Source organism: Cololabis saira, chromosome 23, assembly GCF_033807715.1.
Source record: "Cololabis saira isolate AMF1-May2022 chromosome 23, fColSai1.1, whole genome shotgun sequence".
NCBI classification, from domain to species: domain Eukaryota; kingdom Metazoa; phylum Chordata; class Actinopteri; order Beloniformes; family Belonidae; genus Cololabis; species Cololabis saira.
Genome location: NC_084609.1, coordinates 34,019,639 through 34,040,265, shown reverse-complemented (window position 1 = coordinate 34,040,265; position 20,627 = coordinate 34,019,639). Strand labels below are relative to the sequence as shown.

The window sequence follows — 20,627 nt, the reverse complement described above, 5'->3', positions numbered from 1 at the left end:
TGCGCTGTAAACTAATACAAGTAAATTGACTTATTTTCATAAAGCTCCTTTCTACAAAGAAATGTACGTTTTACGTCTCATTTATTCATTCACACACGCACTAATATACTTGGGAAACAGTTAGGCACCAAATATAATATATTTAATTTTCTCAGATGGCAAAAATAAGAACTTTATTGATCCCACATAGGAGTAATTCATGTTATATCAGCTATAGAGTCCTGAACCGTATACGACTTTACCCCTGGATAGATCAAAAAGATCATTATGTGCTCAATTGTGAACTGGGATTCTCCCTCTGGCCGTAGAATATATATATATATATATATATATATATATATATATATATATATATATATATATATATATTTTATATAAATAAAATTGAATTGAAAATGGAAGTGAATTTGAGTTACCGCTGGCTTTCTATCAGCTCCCACCAGTCTGGCCATTCTCCTCTGACCTCCTCATTTGCCCATAGAACTGCTGCTCAATTAATATTTTATCTTTTCCCGACCCTTCCCTGTAAACCCTAGAGATGATAGTGCGTGAAAATCCCAGTAGATCAGCAGTTTCTGAAATACTCAGAGCAGCCCGTCTGCGTTCACTTTTCTCAGCGTCGGCTGGTGTAGTCTGACAAGAATTCCCCTGTATTTTACAAATATCTCAACAACATCCTGACCTGGGGTGAAACAGTATACCGTATTATTTCAGTATACCGCGTTGGTGTAAAGCGACACCGTGAGATTTCCAAGCTCATGGTTATGTTAATTAATTAATTATTTTAATGTTATGCAGCGCTGTGAATCATTGAATCATTATAAATCCCATGGCAGCCGGTATAGGATGTTTAATTTCAAGAGCATGGTTATTGTACTTGGCTTTCATTCTCTGTGGAATGACGTAGTCTTGTCTACAAAGATGCAGAGCTACAAGACATACCTACATCGCTTTGCAACGCTTTGTTCACTTGTAGATTAGTTGTTTGTTTGGCGCATGGCAGTGACGTCATGCCAAAGGGCAACCCGAATTTGATAGATAGATGCATGGAGAAATGCATAATGTGTATAAGATGATTGAATTATATTGCATTATCTATAACTGTGTCAATTTGACAAAGACAAGTATAGAATTGAGCTGAATTGAATTGAACTGAATTAATTTGTTTGGAGTTTAATTGTTTAAGTATGTTCACGAGCCTGGAATGCTTTAGTTTTTGTTGCAAGTAACTTAAAGTGGATTCTTTGTAAGTTGGTACAGTTTCCCCAAAAAATATACAAGTGCAAATAGGTAGATATCAGACTATATCCTAATTTTAACTGAAACAAACTGTTCTGACCAAATGTTAAAACAATCTGGCAAGTTGGATTAGGCAACATTGTCCTACCAAATGTTCCCTGCTTATTTTTTTCCTTTAATTTTTAAGTTTTTCTAAACATTTGTATGTCTGTGTCTATGTTTATATACATTGGGGAGAACAATTATTTGATACACTGCTGAATTTGCTGGTTTTCCCACGTGCAAAGCATCTAGATGTCTGTAATTCTTGTCAGTTACTCTTCAATTGTGAGTGACGAAATCTAAAACACAAATCCAGAAAATCCCATTGTATGATTTTGAAATAATTTACATTTTTATTGCATGACAGTATTTGATACATCAGAAAAACAGAATTTAATATTTGGTCCAGAAACCTTTTATTAACAATAACAGAGATCAGACATTTCCTATAGTTATTGACCAGGTTTGCACACACTGCAGCAGAGATTTTGGCCCACTCCTTCAAATAGATCCTCCAGGTTTTAGATAAGATATGATAAGCTAATATGTATTTGCAGAGCTGCCTGGGAGATTTGCGAGGCCCTGTGCGAAATTCCCGGGGGGGGGGGGGTTGCCCTCGCGCGTGAGCGAAATTTTTTGGATTTTTCGGTTCTGATCCGGTGTCTATATGCGCAATTTTAACTCTCCAATTAGGAAAATACTGGATACCTTCCCCTGCCTCATCATCATCTCTTGCCTCGACGCGGGTCCCACGGCTGCTTGAGACCCGGTCGGATCTGTGATTTTTGTAACAAATTTATCAAACGAGCCTTTCAGAGAGGCATTAAACTCTTCCATTTTCTTTAGTTTTTTTTCATTCCCTGATGGAAATTTCCTGAATCTGTCTCGTTCTCTCAACATTGTGTGACAGTTTGTTCCAACTCCACCCGTCTGGATCAGAGCAGCTTGTGTCTGCGCTTGGTCTGATCAGTTGTATTGAACAACAGACACGCGCATCATTGCACATATATTTATTGATATACACAGACTAGTACACATTTAGGTCTGTAATGGAATGTGACTGTTTATATTTATAAGGGAAAAAAGGAAAAAAAAAACGGAAAAAAAAAAAATTGAAAAAAAAATATATATATATTTTTTTTTTTCAAAAACGGCTCATAGCGCGAGGCCCCTTGGGGCGCGAGGCCCCGTGTGGTCGCACGGTTCGCACACCCCTTGCGGCGGCCCTGTGTATTTGCCACATACACAGTTATACACAGTACAATGCGCAGTGAAATGTTTTTTTGTACCAGCCTCCATTTCAAGAATAAAGAAAAACAATCAAAATTAAATCAAATAAATAAGCAAATCAAACACTTAATAATACGGTGCATGTTAAAGAAAAACAGTTTAAAGTTCAGTGTTGAGCAGACGGATGGCCTGAGGGAAGAAACTCCTCCTCATCCTCTCGGTGGCAGGCTTTCGGCACCGATAGCGTCGGCCTGACGGCAGAAGGGAGAAGGGGTTTCCAGGATGACTAGGCTGCTCCAGGATCTTCACAGCCCTTGACCTGTATCGCTGGGTGTAAATGTCCTGCAGGTTGGGGAGGGTGGATCTAATAATATGCTCAGCTGAACGAACCATCCGTTTGACAGCTGTGAAGTCCTGCCTAGTGCAGCTACCCATCCAGTTGCTGATATCCCCACACAGGATGCTCTCACTGGTGCAGGTGTAAAAGCTCCTGAGAACTCTGGAAATCTCAGGCGTCTGAGGAGATCCTGTCTGGCTTCCTTCCCATTGGATATATGCAGTACCCGAGTTGTAAAAAAAAAAATCAGGGGGGGGATTTATCATATGGTGACACTAGATAATTTGTGCTGATTACAAATAATGTAATATATTACAAATAATAGCACTGACCAAAACACCTGCAGAAATACTGCAGGAATGACATAGCAGCAGTTAAATGCAGCCTTCTGTAAGCTTTAAATATCCACTGGGCTTACATCAAATACATCAAAACACAACAATAAAAAACACTTTTCTGAACTTATCAATATGACTCTGTCCTTCACAGGATAAGTAAAATGGATCACTGCAAAAACTCAAAATCTTAACAAGAATATTTGTCTTATTTCTAGGTAAAATGTCTCATTTTAGTAAAAAAATCTCATTACACTTAAAACAAGACTCATCAGTGGAAAAAACAACAATTTTCACCTGTTTCAAGTAGATTTTCACTTGAAATAAGTAGAAAAATCTGCCAGTGAAACAAGATTTTTTTGCTTGTAATGACTTGTAATGACTGCCAGTGGGACAAGATAAATCTTGTCCCACTGGCAGATTTTCCTACTTATTACAAGTGAACATTTACTTGAAACAGGTGAAAATTGTCAAATAAGTTATTTTTCTGGTGATGACTGAAATTTTCAGGGCGGATGATTTGGACCGTTTTTATTTCAGGGGGGATGATTTGGACCGTTTTTATTTCAGGGGGGATGGTTTGGACCGTTTTTATTTCAGGGGGGATGATTTGGACCGTTTTTATTTCAGGGGGGATGATTTGGACCGTTTTTATTTCAGGGGAGATGCCATCACCCCTCATCCCCCCTCAACTCCAGTACTGGATATACTGTATGTGAAGTGACCAAGACAGGTCCTGTGTGATTGTCATGCCAAGATATTTAAACTGGTCCACTTTTTCCACCTCTGACCCATCAATGCAGAGTGGATGGAAGACTCTGCTTTTTCCTGCTGAAATCCACGATCAGTTATTTAGTTTTGCTGACATTCAGCACATTATTCAATTCAATTCAATTCAATTCAATTTTATTTATATAGCGTCTAATACAACAGATGTTGTCTCTAGACGCTTTCCAGAGATCAGAACATGAACATAACATTATTCTCCTGGCACCAGTTCTCCAGGTAGACGATCTCCCTCCTGTAGGACTGCTCGTCATTGTGGGAGATGAGCCCCACACTGTCCATGTTGTCAGCAAACTTAATGATGATGTTACTATCTGATGTGGACACAGTCGTGAGTGTACAGTGAGTACAACAGAGGGCTCGGCATACAGCTTGACGAGATCCAGTGATGAGGGTGAGGGGGGATGATGTTTGGTTACCTGTTTGCCAGTTAGGAACCTGTGGACTCATCTACACAAGGAGGAGTTCAGTTCAAGGTCACACAGCTTAGTGACCAGCCTGGAGGGCACTATGGTGTTGAATGCACAACTGTAGTCCACAAAGCTTTTTTCCACTAGTACCTACTCTGCTCGATTGTGCTTGCCTCGACTTGATCTTGGTGCTTTTCCACTAGGGGTCAACCGTGCTGAGTAGATACTTTTCTGTCATCACACTACATGCCAGTGATTGGTCAGGGCGTTGGCCAGTCAGATGTCTGAGTCAGGATGTGGAGATCAGTTGAAGAGCGACTCTGACGGCGGTTTCTTGTTCATTCTACTCGACCAGCAATGGCAGCGCAAAAGTCTGTTTGGTGATCCAACTCCGAGGTGCAGATGTTCATAAACCTGGTGCTGAGGAGAGAATTAAAAAAGGATCTAGACGGAGATAAGGAACGACCAGATCTACCAGGAACTCTGTCACTTCATAGCTGCTCACGGCTCCAGCTGACTTTTCAGCAGCGCAGAGACGAACTAAACTAAAACTAAATAAACGAAATAAAAAGTGTTAAAGCCTCCCACAGATCAAACAGAACATATACCACTGCCTCCAGGTTCTACATCTTTGGTGTTGTTTTCTTCTTCGTTTGTGTCACACAATCAAGTACGTCACAGCAGCTTCGCTCCAACCTCTGAGTACTGGATTGTAATGGAAAAGAAACTAGGCCAAGTTGAGTCGAGCCGAGCGGGTTTTAGTGGAAAAGTGCCAATAGTTCCCCCTGACATTATCCACATGAGAGTTTTATGGAGCATGAGGGCTTGTTGTCTGTGGACATTGTAGGAAGCAGCCTTGTACATGTCTCTGGTCACAATCCCTGTGTTGTAGGCAGCAGTGGGGGGATGTCAGAGTTTCGCGGATGGTTGTGACTAGGGCTGCAACGATTCCTCGAGTAACTCGATTCCTCAAAGCCTTGTTTAATTAAAAAATACATTTAAAGCTCATGTTTCACATGGATTATTTTTAATGTGACACAATGTGCTTACACATATGCGCCCCCTATAAAGCAGAAGAAGACGGTGCTGCGTTTTACGGAACATAAACACTGTTTTTGCCCAGGACTGAAAACAGTGAAAGTAATAAGGAGTGGGATAATTTTAAAATAAAAATTAAGGCCCCGGTCCACATGGTATAACACTCTTTTTCCAAGTCCCGGTCAACGCCGTAGGCTCTGCGTCGATTTAACGCGGAACCACAAATCAGCCTTTACACTGTGTCATGCATGCGATGCGAGCGTCAGCGACAAAATCATTCCATAGCTTTATTTTCTATTGGACTGTCTTAACTGGCCGCAGCACGCCGTTTTGAGCTGAACATTTGTTGGATACCCTGCTTCTATTTCCTTCCTGTCGCTCGCGTTGAAAGCCGGTTGAAAGTGCTGTAGGAAACGGTCACGGATGAGGAACGGCTGATCCAGTTAGTTGAAATGAGAAGTTATCTCTATGATTCCTCCTCATTTCACTACAAAAACCTCAATAAAGCGGCAGCTGCTGGAGGGAGATGGACAGAGAGACGATGTCACGCAGTGCTACGATAGTCGGATGCTCATGCAGTTACACGGTTTTATAGTTGTGGCCGTGGTTTGCATTTTGGTTGCGTAACGAAAATGCGCAGAATCTGAACTGCTTGGCGGTGTCACATGACACTGGACGGCTCATCCAGGCGGCTGTACAGACACTGCAGAATCTGGTTGATTTCCTCCTCTGAGTTGGCAGGTTGAGGGGAGACAACTTTATATATGTTTGAACAAGAAAAAACCTGTTTTTCATAATAGGTCCCCTTTAAGTCGTTTGAGCCGTTTGTATTTTGGCAGAAGGACATCGGTATGGTCCGATTTTATTAAACGGGGCCAGGGGGTGTGACTTCGTAGTTGTCCTTGAGGAGAGATTAGCAGTGATCTAGAGTTTTCACTCCTCTAGTGGGGCAGGTGATGTGTTGCTTGAACTCTGGCAGGACTTTCCTCAGGGTTGTGCTGTTAAAGTCCCGGCCACAATGAGAGCTGCATCTCACACTCCACCTCCCCTTGCCAAACTCGCTCGTTCTGTCCGTGCGATGAACCGTGACGATTGAACGGTTGAGCGGTGTGATCCAGCGTCATGGCAGATGTTGTTAACGGCCTCGTTTCGGCCATGAGTTCATCCAGTTTATTCTCAAAAGACTGGACATTTGTTAGTGGGGTTAGTGGGAGGAGTGGAGTTTAGGTCTATATTCGTCTCATCAGACCTTCTCCCATTTATCATCCAAATGGTGATTGGTAAACTTGATGCGCTGGCTTGAGCAGGGGGACCTTGCATGCTCTGACTTGAATCCATGACAGCGTAGAGTGTTACTAATGGTTTTCTTAGAGACTGTCCCAGCTCTCTTCAGGTCATTGACCTGGTCCTCCCCTGTAGTTCTGGGCTGCTGCTTCACCTTCCTCTTGGTCATTGATCCACCACCATGTGAGATCTTGCTTGGAGCCCGGGACCGAAGCAGATTGACCGTGATCTTGAACTTCTTCCATTTTCTAATAATTGTAGTAGTAGTAGTAAATATTTATTTCGGTCAATCACAAACAAAAATGAAAAAAACAACAAACAAGATAACACAGGTTTTTCCCTGGTCAACATTGTGATTTGACCGAAAAGGTCTGGGCTTGAAGCATAAAGCTTATCTTGCCCACCTTTTAACAGAATAAAATATACAAAAAAACAAATGAAGTATCATAAGTCTACACAGAATAATAATAATAGTAATAATAATAATAATAATAATAATAATAATAGTTATAATAATAGTAATAATAATAATAATAATAACAATAATAATGATGGTGATGATAATAGTAATAGTAATAATGATAATAATAATAGCAATAATATGATAATAATAATAATGATAGCTCTGAAAACAGAAAGTGAAAAGATGCTAAGGAAACCGGCAAAACAAATTTAAGTTGTCATTTTATCTCGTGCATGTGTGCATTCTTCATTGTTTGTTTATTGTGTTTCTATATATGTGTCCATTACCTTTGCTTTGAATAATATTTTGTATGCTTTTATTGAATTTGCTAGTTTAAGGTCATTTTCTAATGAGTTCCACAGTTTTACTCCTAAAACAGAAATACATCTTCCCTTTGCGTTTGTTCTAACTGTTGTTGTGTCAAACATTGCAGTTCCCCTGAGGTCGTGTTTGCCCGCTCTTGGCTTGAACAGTTCCTGCATGCAGCCCGGAAGTAAATTGTTGTAAGCCTTGTATATTATAACAGTGGTGTTCAGATTGACTATGTCTTGGAATTTAAGTGTATTGTTATGAATGAAAAGCGGGTTTGTTGGTGCAAGATACTCAGCCAAGTTTACAATTCTAATTGCTTTTTTTTGTAAAATATAAATGGGTTGAGTTATTTTTTTTTTTTTTTTTTTTTTTTTTTTTTTTTTTTTTTTTTTTTTTTTTTTTTTTTTTTTACCTTGTCTGCACACATATTATTGATTGATACCATGACGGTAGAAACCAAAAGTGTATATATGTGCATTATTACTATATGTAATATATACATATATATACGCACACATATGCGTACACATACATAAACATACACATACAAACCCAGTGTTTTTTTTTTTTTTTTTTTTTTTTTTTTTTTTTGGGGGGGGAGGGGGTGGGGGGGGGGTGGTGACGACATCCACTGCCAATCCAGGAAGCAGGAACACACGGAGACACACGTCAAGCACTGGAAATCTGCAACAAAAAAACCACAAACAAAGCACGAAACCGGCACGGAGCCATCCAAAACACGAACAGCAATCGACCTAAATCTTGAGATCTGATCGCAGTCTGAGCTAAGCTATCGCTACCGCTACCTAAACCCAAAACTAGAGAGCCAGCATGCAGGTGAACAAGCCAGTGTGTATGTCTATGCGTGTGTGTGTGTATGTATATGATCATGCATGTGTGTGTGTGTGTGTGTGTGTGTATGTATGCGTGTGACTAAATTACTATGTGTGTGTGTGTGTGTGTGTGTGTGTGTGTGTGTGTGTGTGTGTGTGTGTGTGTGTGTGTGTGTGTGTGTGTGTGTGTGTGTGTGTGTGTGTGTGTGTGTGTGTGTGTGTATGTGTGTAATAAACCAAACAAAGCTCCACCTGAAGTGTATCTATAGTGGGGGAGGGGGGGGAGCAACCCCGCCACCCGTGAGACCAGAGGCCGACAAGGAAGAGCCCGGAACCCAGGCCACCGGCAACCCCACAGAGGGGAGAAGTAGGAGGGAGGCAACCCACCGCCTGCGAGGCCCCCCCCCCCCCACCCGGCGGCGGCCGAGGGGGCCCGCGGGCGGGGCCCCCACGGCGCGGAAAGAAGCAGCCAGGGATCCCGCGGCGGCGGACCGCGACCCAGGCAATCCCCGGCCACCCGGTCCGGGCCGGACACGCGGCCAGGAGGCCCTCACCCTTCAGGCCAGCGACCCCCACCCGGCAGGGGGCCAGCCCGCCCGGAGAGACAGAGCCGCCCCGGCCGCCGACGCGGGCAGGCGCACCCGTCCCCCACGAAAGTGGCCCTCCAAGACCAGAGGGGCGCCCCGCCGTAGAGGCAGCGGGGGGGACCGGAGACGGGCCCGGAGAGAGGGAACCCCCCAACAAGGCGACACACGCGCAGGCCCGACAACGGAGGGCCCCAGACCCAGGCATCCCATTCATTCATCCATTCACCTATCCGATACCTATACTAATAATAATATAATATACTATACATAATAATAATAATACTAATAATAATACTAATAATAATACTAATAATAATAACCATCTTTGTATAATATAATATTGATAAATTATTAAGTTTTTGATGTCCTGCCAATGGAGGCTCAAATCCTCCATGGCAGGACCCTTCCATACCGCATTCTCACCGACACAGACATACAATCACGCACCGTTTCCCCCTCCCCGGGGGGATCCAGCACCGCCAGAAGGCACCCCAGGCTGCACGGCGGGCCCCGCCAGGCCCGGGTAACCCGACCCACCCGTCCCAGGCCCAGGCCGGTGAGGGAACGCGGGTGATGTGGGACCCCCTCCCGCCCCTTGTGTTGAGTGCATGTGATTAATGCCATAAAAACAGGGAGGAGGGAGGGCCAAGTATGACACAGACCCCCCCCCCTCCCGAACTACGTGTCCTTGTCAAATGTATTTATTAAGTGTTGAATGTGCAGTGTCTATTTTGCTGTTAAAACCGTGAGGCGGGGAGTGCCGGGCCACGCGGGACAGTGCCCCCCACGACCCGGACCCCCCGCCTTTCGCCTATGTGCGTATGAATCGTGTAGGGGGGGCAAGAGGGGGAGCGGAGGCCGAAGCCAGGAGGCAGGACCAGCAAAGCCGGCCCTGATAAGACACCCGCGTCCCCCCACCGGCCGTCCAGCAGACGGGGGCCGGCCCCCCGAGCCGGGCAAGGGCCCCACCGTACCTCCAAGGGCGCCCCCGGCGCCGCCGGAGCCCCCAGACGGAGGAGGAAACGGTCCAACATCCTCCCATTCATACTGACAACATAAGACATAGATACCTGGGAATGGTGCCACCCCGCCGCCCCGCCGTCGCGCCCGCCCGTGCACCCCCCGGTCAGGGGAAGCCCGCTCTCAGGGGTTGAGTTATTGATTTGTACGTATTCCCCCACACTTCCACACAATAAGTCAGGTATGGGAGTAGTAGGGATCTGTATAGTACTTGTAATGATCTTTTATTTACAATACCTTTCATTTTATATAATATAGCTATTGTTTTAGATAATTTTCTTTTTAAGGTATTAATATATGGCTTCCATATGAGTTTTTCATCAATAGTTATTCCTAAAAATGTAGTAGTGTTTGTTTGTTCTAGTTTTATGTTATTAATAATTAGGTTTATTGGAGCATTTATCATTTTGTTGCCAAAAACAATGAATTTGGTTTTACTGATATTTAATGATAGCTTATTTATTTTAAACCATTTATTCACTATGTTGAGGTCCTTCTGTACTACATGCAGGAGCTGCTCCAGATCTGTACCAGACAAGTACAGGCTTGTGTCGTCTGCAAATAAGACACACTGCATTTTTTGTAGGGCTTTACATATATCGTTTATATATAGGATAAATAATTTTGGCCCTAGTACAGAGCCTTGAGGAACTCCAAAAGTTATTTGTAAGGGTTCCGACTCGACTCCGTTTAGGCTAACAAATTGCATTCTTTTATCTAAATAGCTTTCCAGCCAAGAGAGGGCAATACCCCTGATTCCATATCGATATAATTTTTTTAATAGTATTTTATGATCTATTGTGTCAAATGCTTTTTTTAGGTCAATGAAGACCCCCACAGTGTATTGTTTATTGTCTATTGCTTTAGAGATGTTTTCTACCAGTTCTATAACTGCCATTGAGGTTGATCTGTTGGTTCTGAATCCATATTGGTTATTACTTAGTAATTGGTGTTTTTCAATAAAGCTATCAAGTCTTGCTACAAAAAGTTTTTCTAGAATTTTAGAGAATTGTGATAAGAGTGATATCGGTCTATAGTTTGTGTATAGTTGTTTGTCTCCACTTTTGTATATTGGTACTATTTTAGCTATTTTCATTTTATTTGGAAAGATACCTGTTAAGAGTGATTGGTTGCAAATATGGGTAAAAGGTTTTACAATAGTATCAATTATATTTTTGACTAAAGTCATGTCTATATTTGTATTGTCAGTTGATTTTTTATTTTTCAGATTGTTAACAATTTTCGATATTTCTTGTTCATTTACACTAGCAATGAAGATGGAGTGTGGATTCTGATCAATGAGACCTTCATCTAGGCCGTCATTTTCTCTCAGGTCCTCAATCTCCTTTGCTAAATTTGGTCCTACATTCACAAAGAATTTATTAAATTCATTTGCGATTTCTTTTGTGTTTTCCTTTATTGTATTATCCTTTTTAAAAAACGTTGGGTATTGTGGTTTTCCTGTGCCTTTCTTAATTAGACTGTTTAGTAATTTCCAGGTACCTTGAATGTTGTTTTTCTGTTGTTCCAATAGTTTATGATAATAATCCTTCTTACTTATTCTTAATATATTGGTTAGTTTGTTCTTATATTTTTTATATTGTGTTTCTGTTTCATTGGTTCTTTGCTTTAAGAAGTTTTTGTATAGTAGATTCTTCTTTTTGCATGCATTATTTAAACCTTGAGTTATCCATGGCTTTTCCTGTTTTTGTTTGTTTGTATGTAGTGTCTTTTTTAATGGGCAGTGCTTATTATATGAATTAATTACTACAGCCAAGAAGGCATTATAGGCTTCATTTGGGTCAGATGCGTTGTAGACTTCACTCCAAGTCTGTGTCTGGAGCTCAGCTTTAAGAGCATTTATGGCCTCAGGTGTTTTTTGTCGTGTTATTTCATAGTAGTGATTTGTTTGTTTACTTTTATTTTTGAGGTAATATGGCAATATAGCAAAGACAGGGAGATGATCAGTTATGTCGTTAATGAGTAATCCAGATGTTATTTGTTTCTCTATAGCATTTGTATATATGTTATCAATGAGTGTTGCTGTGTCTATGGTTATCCTGCTGGGTTTTGTAATGACAGGGAATAGATTATTAGTAAACATGGTGTCGATAAAGTGGTTGGTTTTATTATTCCCATGTGGGTTAAGGATGTCAATGTTAAAATCACCATTGATTAGGTAGGTTTTATTGTTTTTTGTGTTGCCAAACATGTTCTCCATGTTGGAGTTAAAGGTGTCGAGACATGTTCCAGGCGTTCTGTATAAACAGGTGATGATTATGTTTTTTGCATTTTCAACATGTATTTCTATTGTAATGGACTCAAGGATATTTTCAATATTTGTTTTTATTACTAGATTTGATTTGAGTGCTTTATCAGCATATATGGCAACTCCCCCCCCTATTTTATTTGTCCTGTGTGATGTATATAGTTCATATCCTTCCAGTTCTACAGCACTGCTCTTTTCATCATCAAGCCACGTTTCAGACACGGTAACCACACTGATTTTTTTTTTGAAGCTTTTGAGACAATCGCTTATTTTTTGGAAATTTTTGTAGAGACTTCTGCTATTGAAATGTATTACTGTGAAACTATCATCTGTATGTAATCCTTTGAACTGTTCATCAGTGTAGTACTGGCAGTTATTAATTAAGTTATTATAAAAATTATTTTCAGGATCTAAATCATTATCAATTTCATATGTTTTGTGTTCATGTGGGTCAAAGCATTTGAAATTTAGGTTTTCATACTTGGTGTATAAATTTTCTAAATGTTCACCCCTACCATTTTGGTTCATTATTTCCTCCATATTTCCCTCCTCAACTTCCCCGTGTGAGAACATGATTTCTGGCATCTCAGTCATTCTGTTTAACAATCAAAACATGCTTTTGTACTATATAAACAATATTCATTCCCGAGCAGTAGTGTCGCGCAGTGTGCGGACAGGGGGACACATATCACATATAGGTGCGGGCGTACTGTTCACGCCAACGTGCACAGCTGAGCACACAAAGTACACACAGCCACATCCACACAACCACACGCCACTAACATACAGGCCGTCGCACGCACACACACACCCACATACACACAGACTGGCACACACAGGCACCCTTACACACGCGGGAGCGCGCACACAGCCACATGCACACAAGTTAACCGCATCATCAAAAACAAAAGCTGAAAAACAGAAAAACAAGTCAAACAAAGTCCAGCGAAGGAAAAAATAAATTAACACAGGGTAGCCTACAGGGGAAAAGTAACAAAGAAAACTAAACGCAGCGCCGTTATCCCTCAGGGCATCCAGAGGATGAGTAGAAGAAAAAACTAAACAGAAAGTCAGTGCAGTCCACGCAGTGGGGTTATGCTTCCATACAGCACATTTAGTCCACAACACAAAGACAGTCCATCGGAAGGCAGATAATTGTCTCATGCAGGAGGGAAAAATAGTATATTCGCATCTTAAAGAATAAAAAACATGCGTGCAGAAACCATGCAAAGAGTCCATGCAAAAAAATAAAAAGCTCAGTTCAGGTATTTCATAGAGAAAGAAAAAGAAAAATAGTATATCCATCATGTGGTTTTGGAGTTTTTTTTTTTTTTTTTTTTTAATAAAGTCATCAGTGTTTCCTTATTTGTACTTGTCTAAGTCGCTGAGTTCTTTTACCTTTATTGTCTTTCCTTCCTCTGGTGTAGATCCGTTCAGTTTTATGAACACAGCACAATTCCATGTCCAGGTTGATTGTATTTTCTTTTGCTTCTTCAGGAAGCGAGCCTCTTTTGCTATGGTGCCATTCTTTTTTGTGAGGTGTTCATTCATGTATATGTCAGTATTCGCAAGCTTCTTTCTTTGCCTCATTAGGGCTGTTTTTTCTTTACGATTTGCGAAACGCATGATGATTGCTGGGGGGGTTTTCCGGTCCTTGCTGGGGAGAGTGTGGCATGCCGAGATGTTTTTTGGGTCCAGGTGTATGTTCAGGCTCTCCAAATAGTTGGTGACCTGCATCTCCACAGTCTCCAGCTCCTCGACTGGAGCGTCTTCTCCATTGCTTGACCTGGGCGCGGCCGCTCTCGCATAGGTTCTCGGTCTGATTTTAATCCCCGACAGGATCACATCATCTCTTCTCGAGTATTGCTCGAGTTCATCCAGTCTCTGTTCCAGGTAATTTATTTTTGTATCTCTTTCTTTCACCTGGAGTTTGAGGGTTTTAACCTCATTCATGAGTGCAGCCAGCTCACTTTGTTGCTTGACAAGCTGGCTTATCTCACCACTCATGAAATTTAAGGACTTTCTGATGTCCTCAATATCCTCATCCAGCTTGCTCGCCTGCTTTCTTGTTGTCATTTTGAAGTTCTTTTCCTTTTTGTTCTCTTCTGTATTTCGTTGAATAAGTTTGTTACTTCATTTGTTTGGGGAGCGGCTCCTCACGGCTCCGCTCCGCTCCGCTCACGTGACAATCAGCAATTGCACCAGCAGTTGTTCCCTTTTCACCAAGCTGCTTGCCTATTGTCCTGTAGCCCATCCCCGCCTTATGCAGTTCTAAAATTGTATCCCTGATGTCCTTACATAGCTCTGTAGTCTTTGCCTTTGTGGAAAGGTTGGAGTTTGTTTGACTGAATGTGTGGACATGTATCTCTTGATACAGGTAAGTTCCAACAGGTTCAGTCAATACAGGTATTGAGTGGGGAACAGAAGGGCTTCATAAAAAGAACAGATCTGTGAGAGACAGAATTCCTACTGGTTGGTAGGTGATCAAATACTCGTCATGAAATAAAATGCAAATTAATTTATTTAAAAATCATATAATGTGAGTTTTCTGGATTTTTGTTTTAGATTCCGTCACTCCCGGTTGAAGAGTATCTCTGATGAAAATTAGAGACTTTTGCAAGTGGGAAAACCTGCAGAATCAGCAGTGTATCAAATACTTGCCCCCCCCCTATATTTATGACTGGGTGTGCATATCTATCTATCGATCTGTCGATCTATCGATCTATCGATCGGGACTAATCGTGGCAACTCTAGTATGTATAAATAAAACATCAGCCTGACCTTTGACTTGTCTCTCTGTTTGTCTCTCAGCAGTTGAGGGTGAGGGACAAGGTTGCATTCTCCAGCGGTTTCCTGAGAAAGACTGGGAGGACAGCTCGTTTCCACAAGGCGTAGAGCTGGTAAGTTAACACCTATGACCATGTTACTCATAGGATTACACCAGTCTGGTATTGATATGGGAAATTAACGCATCCAATACATTAAATTGCCATAAAATTTTATCTGATCTTTATCTATACAATGTGGAGATGGAAATTTGCTTACTGTAAGTTGACAACACACAAACTATTAACTTTACTGATGCAGAGATACAGCCGTTTAACAGTCACAGTGGTGGAGAAAAAATGTAATATTTTGTTTAACAAGGTCAGGAAAGAAATGTTTAAATCAGGTGTTATCAGATCTGTATTGGGTGTTTGTCAATATGCAGACCCTGAGTATGAGAACAGGGATTTAAAAAAAAAAAAAAAAAAATCCTCTACAGCCTGGTTTCCATCCAAGGAAGCTAAGTGATTGTTGCATCCCTACTTGTGTACCATAGTTTGCATAAGAAGTCAAGGTCAAGGTCATAGCTATCTTCATTATCAGCCAAGGGCAGTTTGATATACAGGACTGTCTCAGAAAATTAGAATATTGTGATAAAGTTCTTTATTTTCTGTAATGCAATTAAAAAAAAAACAAAAATGTCATCCATTCTGGATTCATTACAAATCAACTGAAATATTGCAAGCCTTTTATTATTTTAATATTGCTGATTATGGCTTACAGTTTAAGATTAAGATTCCCAGAATATTCTAATTTTTTGAGATAGGATATTTGAGTTTTCTTAAGCTGTAAACCATGATCATCAATATTAAAATAACAAAAGGCTTGTAATATTTCAGTTGATTTGTAATGAATCCAGAATGTATGACATTTTTGTTTTTTTAATTGCATTACAGAAAATAAAGAACTTTATCACAATATTCTAATTTTCTGAGACAGTCCTGTATATCAGATGAAAAATTTCAAGTCAAAATTTTGCTTTTAAACTGGTACATTTTATCTAACTGAATAAGAATATATATATACATATATATATATATATACATATATATATATATATATATATATATATATATATATATATATATATATATTTAAAAAGTCTGTTTGGTGAGCTCTGTCACTCTGTCGCTGCTCACGGCTCCAGCTGACTTTTCAGCAGCGCCGAGACAAACAAACAAAATTAAAAGCGTAGCTGCTTGAAACTTGCGTGCGTCGTGTGTCGTGCGTGCGTGCGTGCGTGCGTGCGTGCGTGCGTGCGTGCGTGCGTGCGTGCGTGCGTGCGTGCGTGCGTGCGTGCGTGCGGCCTGGATGAATTAGTACAGTGGTCCCCAATTCCCGGGCCGTGGGTCGTCTGGTACCGGGCCGCACAGAAAGAAAAAATAATTTCTGTATCCCCGACTGATGATGGCTGACTCTCAAACTGATGGTTCACAATGTTTTTATTCCTTGGATGTAAACACACTGCAAACACACCGTAAGAGCTATAAAGGAATCAAATAAAATAGAGTTAGTCTTTTTGCATTCATATAAGTTTCATTTAACTTAAATACAGACCGACGTAGCTGCTCGCTCGGTCGGTAATAACAGCTACCGTTAACCACAATACATGAGTAACCATGGCAACCAAACTCAAGCTGGACATAAATACGGCATAACATTTGCAAAGAAAACAAATCCTTATCAGCAGGAGCTTTTTGTGTCAGTTAGGCTCCACTTTAGCATTCCTGACACTAGTGTAGTCTTTCAGACACACTTTCTACTGCCGTTAAACTTTTACCGTTAAAGTCCGAAGCGCCGGATGTTGACGAGGTCTCGGCAAGACGCCTTCAAAATAAAAGCACTAAATATCGGTCTCCTTAATATATAATAATATATATATATATATATATATATATATATATATATATATATATATATATATATACACATTTATAGAAATACTCATATTAAAAGGTAATTTACAATTTCCATTATTTTATTTTATTTTTTCAAAAATGATGTTTTATTATTATTATTATTATTATTAGTAGTAGTAGTAGTAGTAGTAGTAGTAGTAGGATTACTATAGAGAAAATCCCACAGTTTTTAATGCCGATCTTGTCATTTTAATTAGTTTTTATCAGCTACACCTTTAGATTGGACCATTAAACCGGTTCTGGTTCAGAAAAGTTTGGGTACCCCTGAATTAGCACATGAACCTTTGTCCATCTGATTGCTTTCTTACTCCTGGCTCTGGTACTCAGATTTCTTCACTTCTCTTTCGTAGTTCTGTCAGCCCAGCGGGTGGCAGCTGGTTCCAGAGCAGCAGCCGGCTTCCTTCTTTGTTGCAGTTCTGACTGACATCAACTCAGAGCGTCACTATTGTGCCTGCTTTACTTTCTGGGAGGGTCTGGACAATGTACAGGTGAGATGGCTTTCAACCACAATTGTCCATGTCGCAAATGTCCTCTCTTGATTTTTATTGCCTGACTGCCATAAATGTTCATTTAATGTGTATTTCAAGAGTTGTTCAATTGATATTTGCTGATTCTGGTTGATAGCTATTTAGAGTTTGTTATTAGAGAGAGATACAGTTTGAAATTCTGCTCTGAGATAACTTTGCAAGACGTCTAACCAGCACCCTAAAGACCTTTTTCTTTTTTTTTGTCAGATAATTTTTAACTCGCAGAACATCTTTGAAAAATATCAATCTGACTTAGTAGCCAGTTATCTCAGAGACAGCACTAGTCAAGATTCTGGAAGAACTCAAGAGTAACATGGATAAAAAAAATATATACTGTATACGGTATATATTTTCTTAACTTAATTTAAGCTCAGCCTTTGAGACAACTTCACACTGTATTCATCTCAACAGACTTCAAACAGACATTGACATTGGTCTTGAACTGTTCATAATTGGCTTTAATCTTTTTCCCCACTTTTTACCAGAACATTTTTTATTTTAAACATTGATCATCTGTATCCTAATACTATAAAATGAATTATACAGTACCACAAGGCTCAACGCATTTTTATCTCTTTATGAAAATGTATATAGTATACATTTTTCAGTCTCGAAAGCACCTTATGCTACATTTAGGACTCATTTACACCAGTTCTGTTTGGTCAATTTCAAATGAGCCAGATTTCGTTTACCCAAAAAGTCTGGTTTAGTAGAGGAGGTATGATCGCACAATCGAGCGCTGATGTATGGAATTAAAACAGTCTCAATATTCACAAATGTACAAGATTACTTACAAATGCACGATTTACAACTGCACAGGGTGTTTCACAGGTTGGGAGGACAAGATTCATAAATATATTGCTGATGCAGACACAGATATAACACGATTTACGACAACTTGTGTTCTGTGGACTTTGCTGCATTTGTGTGTGATTTTTATTTTATTTTTTTAAGACTCCCCTGACTTGCCTAGCCCACAAATGTCAGGAAGATATCTGATTATTTGCAGATCATTCCGTGATTAAAGTGGACTACAACACGGGGGAATTGTGACACCAAAACAAGCAAATATATCACATTTTCTGATAAACACAAGAAAATTGAAGTTTGCAAACTAGCTACCAGGTGACATATGGTTTTTACTCCCGGAGGAGATAAGCGCTCATAGCGGGCTATAAGTGCTTATCTCCTCTCCATCCTCTGGTGTCACCAACGTTATTAACCAGGCTGCAATTCTTAGCCGACTCTCTGCTCTTACAATGTTAGATCAATGAACAGTCTGTTACCTCCCGTTCCCGTTATCGCCGAGGCTATCATGACCGCTGAAAACCCCGCAGCCTCTCCTTAAAGGAGCATGAGGCTCCTTTTAAGAAATGAGACTCATTAGCGCCACCCTTCGCCACGACGGCCGTCGGGGGTACTGCAGCCAACAGTGAAGCCGGCACGGGAGAACGTGCATGCAGCGTCATGTGACGTCACATCCGCAGGGCAGCGCGGGAAACTCAGCCCCACAATTGCATCACATTTTTCAGCACACAGCCTGTTCAAGGCAACGGAGAGATACACTAGAGGACTCATTCTTTTTGGTTTGGAACGCTTCATCTGACATTATTACTAGAAAACTTAAAACGTATACTAATTTTTTTCATAAATCCTGCCTCAATCCTGCCTCATGCTCCTTTAAGGGAGCGCAACACTGGAGCAAATGTTGGCAAATTCCTGTGTACTGTTCCAGTATTGTTCCATCTCTTCATTTGTTGTTTTCATAACATGTATTTGTAATAAGTCATGGGTCATTATGAGTACTTTGTTGGAAAGTGAAATGTTATTACAAGAAAAGGGAGAAACACATCTTCCATAAGAAAATGATAATACATTAAATTCATTCATGTAGATTTGAAGCCTTTTCTTGAGTTTGATGTAATTGAACTGCCCCTACTTTCTGTTTCCCCACAGAGGACTGAGGTCAGCAGGGCGGATGAGGCAGATGAGGAGCCAGCTGTTCAGCCAGCTAAAGTCTTCGCCCCCAAGAGCCTAGTGGTGGTGTCTCGACTGGATTACACAGAAGTGTTCAGGGTATGTCAACTGTTCCAAGCTGATATCTGTTAGCAGTTAGCATCGTCTTCCTTACTGTCTCTGCTGAGAATGCCGCTATACATGGGTATCATGTGACGTCACCCCGGAGTTGTGGCACTATCATTTTTAATATGTCTTCCATCTGCAGCACCATGAGCTCTGATAACAGCAAATCTCAAAGAAATGGCTCAACCTTTTACAATATCACCCAAAACACGTTTGCTGCTATCAGGGGGGGGTCACTGGACATCTGGACACTGGAAATATCGCTAAACATATATATATATGTATATATGTATATTAGGGCTGGGTATTCTTAAGAACCTCACGATTCGATTTCGATTCATTAGGTTTCGATTCGATATTGATTTAAATGCTCTGATATTGATTCGTAGAATCGTGGTTCAAGTCTGTGTACCATCTCCCTAAAACTTTGATTTTCCACAACACTGTACGGTCGAAGGTCCTTACAAATGAAGACGGCCACAGACTCTGTTATCTTCTGTGTGCGGACAGATCTTGGCGGTAGAATTGCAAACAAAGGCTTGGTCAAGTTGCATCTGTTTTGGGTCCACAGTTTTAGCCGTGGGTCGTATTTTAGTTCTGCCTGGCACAACTTACACACCACCCTACTTTTGTCCATTTCTCGTCTTCCTTCTTTAAATGGGAATTCAAAATGAGTCCAAACGTCTGATCTGAAAGATTTTCCGCTTGCCATCGTCGCCATTTTATTGTTTTTTGGTTGCGTGCAGCCACCGTCCACAAAACGCGAATCATAAGAAAATGTTGCGCACAGCGCCCCCACTGGCCTGGAGGTAAATCCATTCAGAGGCTTTGCTTAATCGATATTGAATTAGGGTGGGGATAATTGCGATGCATGGATTTTTTGATATTTTTACCCACCCCTACTCTGCAGGTCATTCACTAGGTCCCCGTGTGGTGCTGGGATCTTTACTCACCGTTCTTGTGATCATTTTTACCCCCCGGGGTGAGATCATGGTGGAGCCCCAGATGGAGGGAGATCATCCATCCATCCATGTATCCATCCATCCATCCATCCATCCATCCATCCATCCATCCATCCATCCATCCAT

The 20,627-nt window shown here is 40.9% G+C and overlaps 1 protein-coding gene across 1 annotated transcript in view; it reads left to right on the top strand.

Annotated features, from left to right (window-relative positions):
* Positions 1-20,627, top strand: part of sbf1 (SET binding factor 1) — a 99,096-nt gene that overhangs the window by 18,201 nt on the left and 60,268 nt on the right. The window contains 3 exon segments of the mRNA XM_061715209.1: positions 14,997-15,085; positions 17,281-17,418; positions 19,414-19,533. Of these exon segments, the coding sequence (XP_061571193.1) occupies positions 14,997-15,085; positions 17,281-17,418; positions 19,414-19,533 (347 nt within the window).